General features: G+C 30.6%; 1 protein-coding gene across 1 annotated transcript; it reads right to left on the bottom strand.

Annotated features, from left to right (window-relative positions):
- Nucleotides 1-5333: 5333 nt before the first annotated feature.
- Nucleotides 5334-7401, bottom strand: LOC105973429 (small ubiquitin-related modifier 2-like). The gene is made up of 3 exons (XM_012998447.2): nucleotides 7116-7401; nucleotides 6243-6392; nucleotides 5334-5613 (listed from the first exon to the last, which is right to left on the bottom strand). Exons 1-3 carry the CDS (start codon nucleotides 7215-7217, stop codon nucleotides 5542-5544), a joined length of 324 nt encoding a protein of 107 aa, XP_012853901.1. The 5' UTR covers nucleotides 7218-7401; the 3' UTR covers nucleotides 5334-5541.
- Between the last annotated feature and the right edge of the window lie 738 nt (nucleotides 7402-8139).

Genomic DNA, 8139 nt, shown 5'->3' with positions numbered 1-8139 from the left:
ACTGAGATACTTTCAGTGAAGAGTTTATTTGAATTTTTCGGGTTTTTTTCAAGGCTGAATATTTTTTTTTTTTAATATGGATTGAACAAGTTTATACATGACAATTGCCGACAAGGTTATCGATGCTATAATATAAACTAAACCAACCATAATTGTAGTTATTAATTAACAAGTACTAATTAACTGTCTAACAAGGCAGATGTTGTTGGATATATTGCGGAAATATATGAACAAGATTAACAAGGAAATAATCGAGGAGTACGTATCTCCTACGTATTTTACTCTTGCTAATACATGTTGAATTACAAATACAATCTTACACCTATTTATACTAATCTAGGCATAAGTAGTACATGCATCATATTAAATATATTCATCATGAATCCTAGATATACATGTATCTAAGTATTCATGTATTTGCCTATTCATGTATCCTATCATACATTGTACATGCATGTGGATACACTTATAGAAAGTGCATTAATTCCAACACTCCTTCTTAATGTGCTTTCGTCTTCAGCTCCAAGATTCTTCGAATTTGCAGTCTTCTTCTTCTTCTGGAATATGACTAGCAAGAACGAATACTCTTCGTTTTCTTCGGAGTAATTTTCTTGGTGTTTTGTTTATTTTTTTTTATTTTTTTTTTGGATCGACAATACTTCTCCAAATGTCCAAACATTTTTTTTTTTGCATTGGGGTTTGCCGTTGTGGTTGCCATCCTTCTCCAAGTGTTTTGACTTGCAAATACTACATGGGGGATTAGTTTTACTTCACAACTCCTCATGGAAGTTTATTTGCTCTTTCTACTCAGTCTTTGCTGAATTTTTTTCCGCCAAAGATGGGAAGAGGTTGTTGAGGGATTTATGGAACTTGCCATTGAAATCTCCTTCTTTGATTCACTGAGGGATTCTGGAACTTGCCATGAAATCTCCTTGATTTGATTTGGGATACGTATTCCCTTTGGGTTTTTTTTTTTCTTCAATCTTCAATCAATTGAATGCGTGATCAACTGATTCAACGAATTTTTTTTTTTGAAGGCAGGGATTCGTGTTCCCTTTCTTTTTTTTTTTAACGCCCCAGTTGAGTATGATCAACCGGGCTCTGATACCATGTTGGATATATTGCGGAAATATATGAACAAGATTAACAAGGAAATAATCGAGGAGTACGTATCTCCTACATATTTTACTCTTGCTAATACATGTTGAATTACAAATACAATCTTACACCTATTTATACTAATCTAGGCATAAGTAGTACATGCATCATATTAAATATATTCATCATGAATCCTAGATATACATGTATCTAAGTATTCATGTATTTGCCTATTCATGTATCCTATCATACATTGTACATGCATGTAGATACACTTATAGAAAGTGCATTAATTCCAACAGATGTTTCAATAGTTAATTACTAATACAAAAAGAGGTCTTAATTAAGAGCTAGTTAATAGTAATTACTAATTAGTACTGATTTTACTAATCAGGCAGCTAATCAAAAAAGGTCTTCATCTTCAAATTATCAAGCTCCACTCGCATCAACCAACGCGTCAATTTGATCGTCATCTTCCAATCCCAACTGCAAATTTTATCGCACATTGTCAAAAAAATAAAAAATAAAAACAACGTAAAGGCATTAAACGAAAGGATCAAGAGCGTTGGTTGAAGAAAATAATATATATACCTGGTTTGGAGTTTTGTCATGGTAGAAAGTTCGATTATCAATCACGAAACGAGTGGAACGATATTCGATCGAAGCATGCTGGCAAAAGCCACCGAGAGCTTCTTTATTCTCACGTTCCGTTTTACCTTCACGTAAATCTCTTTCCCATCCTACACGAATATTATAAATGTTACATAAATATATAATATATGTGATCGAGGAAATACAAAACATTTGATAACTATACGTACACTAAAAACGAAACAAAACAAGTCGAAGTACATAATTTGAATGCATGTAATGTATTGGCAGCTCGTTGACTGGATTATATATCGAATGCGATAATCGAATCAAGTTAATTAATTGCAGTATATATAGTCGATAATTATCCCGTCTAACGAATTTTCGAATAGTGTATTATTTACCATTTTAAATTATATTAATTTGTATTTTCATAGTCTGTGTATATCAAAAAGAATAATACATACATATATGTATATTAATTGAGTCTCTATATATAACTGTCATTTGATAACAAATACAACAACACTAGCAAATAAATCAACCATATATTTAAACCAAGCTTGTGTGGCATTCATGCATGCAGCACTTTCTTTTATTTTATTTTTTTTCATTTATTTATTTATTTTTAATTTCATTTGAAAGAAACTACTAATTAAGTAACAAATAATTAAGAATTTATATTTCATTCATCCACATTTCTGATGCATGCTAGAGAGAGAGAGAGAGAGAGAGAAAGAGAGAGAGAGAGAGCTAGAGAGACCTTATTGCACTTGATAATTAAATTAACAAGCAGCTGTTTAACCGGCTCTTCTTTGTTGCTTCCATTTTCTGCCATTGATAGAGCTTTATTTATTTTACCACAGGATATATACATATATATATATATATATATATATATATATATATATATATATAGAGAGAGAGAGAGAGAGAAAATTTATGTTCTGTTTGTCCTACAAATTACAGAATCTTTCTGTGAATGATTTTTCTTTTCTCTTGAGATCTTTGCAGTGTAACATCATTTCAGTTGTCACAAAAACAATAATTAATTACTACAGTCGCTATTTTTCAGGACTGTGTTGTAATATAATGATTACTTTTGTTCTAACTCAGGAGAAAAGTGTTAATTAGCCGTGTGTAGCTGATATATATATATATATATATATATATATATATATATATATATATATATATATATATATATATATATATATATATATATATATATATATATATATATATATATATATATATATATATATATATATAGTAGACTTGCCGTATAGCTATGATTATTGTCACATTTATCCCATATATCTCGAGTTTTGTGCAAAAAGTACCCCTGTGTTATCTTGAAATAGCAAAAACCCCCCTGTGATAAATAAACTAGCAAAAACCACCCTTTTGAAATTTTATAAATAGCACACATGACCCATTACATATTTATGCTTTGACCCGACCTACAAAGACTAAAATGCCCTCGAGTAAAAAGCAGAGACATTTATTTGAGTTTTAACATGTTTAATTCTATCTGTTTCACAAAGAAAAAAAAAAGAAGAAAAAGAAGTGTATGTATTCCTATCCATCCGAAAGAAAACCCTAAATAATTTCACCAAAACCCCCAAAATCCCTAACAAAATATTTATTCTCGCTCGATTAAAAAAGAAGGTGAAATCGTTAATGTGATTTCTCACAAAAACGAAGCCATTAACATCTTTTCTTTTCTTTAGGTGAGTTGCACTTTATTTTTGCCTTTTTGAAAGCCATTAACAGCTATATGTGTGTATATATATATATATATATATATATATATATATATATATATATATATATATATATATATATATATATACACAGCGAATGAGTATGCGAATTTTGGGCTGTGGTCCTGCTTTTGGGCATTTATGAGAAGAAAAATTGTAACTTTTTTTGACTTCTTAGGATTTTAAGTGGGTTTTCGACTTCGTGTAATTTTAGGTGGGGTTGATTTTTCCGTATTTCTAACATTTTGTAGGGTAGCAAATTATAGTTTTTTTTTTGTCTGTAGCTTTTTTCTGTATCGAATTGGCAAGAAACTAATGAGAATGAACGAAGAAGACGATGATAAAAATAAGAGGGTTTTTTCAGATTTACAATTTAATAAATCTGTGAGGGCAATTCTGTCATTTTATGTCTTAAAAACAACTAACAGCCGCAGGTCCGGCGAGTGTGCAACACGAAAATACCCTAGGGGGGTTTATGCCTTTGACAAAATTTCATAGGGGGGTTTTTGCTAATTTATTTATCACAGGGGGGTTTTTGCTATTTCAAGATAACACAGGGGTACTTTTTGCACAAAACTCCATATATCTCACTTCGCCCCCCAAAATTATAGGTTGCTTCTCAAACACACCCCAAAATTATGAAAATGTACCAAATACTTCCTCAAATTATATACGTTTAAATGTGCCGACGCTTGTTGTTAACTTTCTTGTTACCAGCCGTTATTATAGCATTTGTCTTTTTTGTGACTTACACATTTGTTGGCTATATATATATTGTGTTAATGTTGAAAGCTTAAATGTGCTTCATTACCTTCAAGTTTCTTTTTGTTCTTTTTCTTATTGAAATTAGTTCTTTTTTGCTCATTTTTTCTTCTCAATTAATAAGAAGTCTGAGCTCAACTTCATATGGCATTCTAAACCAAATTGAATTACTAATTGAATACCTAATTTCTTCAATTAAATTAAGTTTCTCAAAATAGAATATCAAATTAGGGTAAACATCTCCCCAATGTTAGTCACCGTGTGCTTAATGAGATGCTACACCTGTTGAAATACACCATATGGTGTTAAATCGTAAATCTACATAAATAACTATCAACTAAACACATATACACATCAGTGATTGTGTATTATTATGTGTAAATCAATAGTATAAAACTACAATGTATATTGCACCACATGTATGTTTTACAAAACTAAAACATAAAGCTGAAGTTTACATGGAAGAAGAAGATTGAAGAAAGGCGGAGAAATTTTACAACAAATAAGGGGGAGCTTGAGTTTACCCTAGCCATATGAGTGGACTCGCCACAACCTAAATAGTCTCTCCTACAATTTACAAAAAAATGAAGTATTTTTAAAAAACTAAGAGGATGTTTGGATAAGCTTATAAGATGTTAAAAAGATCATTTTAATATGTTTTAGAGCTTATAAGCTCTTCCAAAATGTTTGGTAAATTTAAAAAAAAAAAAATCTTAATTTTTTTTCAAACAAAATTGTTGGAGAGCAAATAATATTTTTCTATTAAAGTAACTCTACCCCACATTTTTTAAGATCTTATAATGAGTGAAAATAGGAAATAAGTTCATTATCCAAACTCTCTGAAAATCAATCCTAAAAACAAGATGTAACAGCTTATCAGCTCTTAAAACATCTTATTAGACGTAAGAGTTTATCATCTGTTTAAAATAAGCTTAGCCAAACACACCCTCTAAATGTTAACTGAGACAATCTAGTTGGAGTTCGAATCATGCATCTCTAATACTTCTCCAATTCATAATGTAGCTTGAATTTTTCAAAAAAGAAATTAAAAAAATGAAAAAAAAAAAAACACAAGTGAATAACAAATACATATATTAAAAAGAATTTGAAGATGCATTTGCAACTATATAATATTTTGATTTAAAAAAAAATTAAACACCAAATATATTGAGTACATGAAATTCGAGCCACATATTACAAATTCAAAAATCTGATAATTAATATAGTGAGTACATGAAATTCGAGCCACATAATACGTTTGCAATTCCATAGTTTAATTTCATAAATGAATAAAATGTATAAATAAATAAACTGCATCACACATTTAATTTGAAGCTCTGCCACCTCCATTTTGATGCACCATTGCATCTATTTGATCTCCATCCTCCATCCCAAGCTATTATATTAAATAAACAAATCATAGTTAGTATAATAATAAAATATAATGAAGTAGGGAAAATTGTTATTTCTGTTAAGTCCTGTAAGTTATCGTATTTCAATTTCACATGCAACAACTTTGCAAATTTAGCATTTTTGGTCCTCTTTTGAAAACTATAATCTCGTAGTCTAACTTAGGTTTTGCTAGATTTTTTTATCGTGCGAGATGATAAGTATATAAACCAAGTTATAGAACTATTTATAATTAATTATTCATATAACTAAATTACGATGAGGTTGTTAGCCGCATAATTTATCAAATAGTAGAATTAAAAGTTGAAGCAAATTAAAATAGGACCGAAAATGCTAAACTTCCAAAGTTATTGTCCGTAAAATTGAAATAGGACAATTTAGAGGACCAAAATTACAATTTCCGCTACCGCGATACTCAACGGTAGATTCAAGCAATCTTTATATGATCTACATTGTCGATCAATCGAAACCATTATTGCGATTACGCTAACAACAGGCCGATTAATCGGATTACACTAACAACGGGCAAGCTAATTAATACGATTACACTAACGACGGGCTAATTAATACGATTACACTAATTAACGACGGGGCCAATAAATCGGATAACATTACCTCGTTAGCGGTCTTTGAAGTTTTGATTCGTTCGCCATTGTACAGAAACACTACGGTTGCGAAGTTTAAGTTCTTCCCCTTGCAATATGCCGACAACAAGAATTGTATTTTTCGATCCCGCGGGAGTCGGTAGTATATTCGGTCGCCATCCTAATATTTAAACAACCGGTGAACATAAATAATCAGGCCAGATATTATATACTGTTTAGTTACTAATATTGAGTAAATAGAATAGGATTTAAAAAATAAAATAAAATAAACACCAAGTGTATCTATTAATATCACTTATTACTTATTAGCCACTACCATTATAATTTTCTATAATCATTAATATAAATTGTCAGCATATATTTTATCTACATATATAATTACTATGTTCATGAATTAGAATTTCAAAAAAAAAAAACAGAGAGAAAATTTTCACATGAGTATATATATGTGTGTGTGTGTATGTGAGAGAGAGATATATATACAGGTAGACTCTAGTCCAAATAAAATGAAAATACACACAATTATATATATACATAACACATGCCCAGAAACAAAGAAATTAAATCATCAGTTCTTCACAGAGAGAGAGAGAGAGAGAGAGAGAGAGAGAGAGAGAGAGAGAGAGAGAGAGAGAGAGAGAGAGAGGGAAGGGAGAGATACAGATATGGAGAGAGAGAGAGAGAGAGAGAGAGAGAGAGAGAGAGAGAGAGAGAGAGAGAGAGAGAGAGAGAGAGAGAGAGAGAGAGAGAGAGAGAGAGAGAGAGAGAGAGAGAGAGAGAGAGAGAGAGAGAGAGAGAGAGAGAGAGAGAGAGAGAGAGAGAGAGAGAGAGAGAGAGAGAGAGAGAGAGAGAGAGAGAGAGAGAGAGAGAGAGAGAGAGAAACCTGGGATTTGATGGAGAGTGTAACCTTAGGAAGAACTGGTTCCTCCACCTGCGGCCTGTTATTCATCTCACGGGGTGGTGTTTCATTGCTTCTCTCCGCCATTTTTCTTCAAACCTACTGTGTGTGTGTGTGTGTGTGTGTGTGTGTTTTGACAGAAGAATATGACACTAAAACCAAATAGTCTTATGATAATATATAATTTTGTCTTAAAATCACTACACCGTTCAATTCTGTCGTTTAGTCCTTCAATTAGGGCATCCTATTTATTTGTATATCTCATTAAATTATATTTTCAAATCCTAATTTTTCTTGCATACATATATACATATAATTGGTAATTAGCAATAAATACAATTTGCTGGCAGGAGACCCTAATTAAATACTTACACTAATTTGTACAAAAGGTCATATCTTCTTCCTTTTAGTGTCTCATAAATTGAATTAATTATTTTTAGATTTTTTATATATTTCTTGTATAGTTAATCTCATGATTAGACTACTAATGAGGAAAAGAAAATCATAATTCACTAATTTATTTTAAATTAATTACTTCAACACCACTAATAGAGGAGCCAGAATTTTATTTTCGAGCCGAATAATGTACTAGAAGTTCTAAGAGGGCCCGATTGTACAATTGTGTACGGAAAAATAATAAATATCTATATACATATATTTTGACGATAGTCGATAGTTTCGTAAACGACAAACATATGTACTAAAATTATCAAAATTCGATCTATAGTTTTAGAATGTTAATTAATTGAATTACGTAACGAGTTGGAGCATAAGAAATATTATTAAGTTTTCGATTACATGGGTCGGATTAATTTGGAATGTATCGTGACGATTTTTTTCATTGACTAACTAATTAATATTAGATCTATTACTAAAACTGTTAAAGTTATGGGATTAAATATGATTTCTCAGTAACATCGTTAAATTAACAATAATAATATCCTAATTCATTTCAATTTTGGGATAAAATCGATCTTTCCTGTTTTTTAGTGGATCGCTACAAAATTAA

The sequence above is a fragment of the Erythranthe guttata genome, chromosome 11, assembly GCF_056151865.1.
Source record: "Erythranthe guttata isolate IM_541 chromosome 11, IM_541, whole genome shotgun sequence".
Taxonomy (NCBI): domain Eukaryota; kingdom Viridiplantae; phylum Streptophyta; class Magnoliopsida; order Lamiales; family Phrymaceae; genus Erythranthe; species Erythranthe guttata.
The sequence above is the reverse complement of the archived record's forward strand: the minus strand, read 5'-3'. Positions and strand labels throughout refer to the sequence as shown.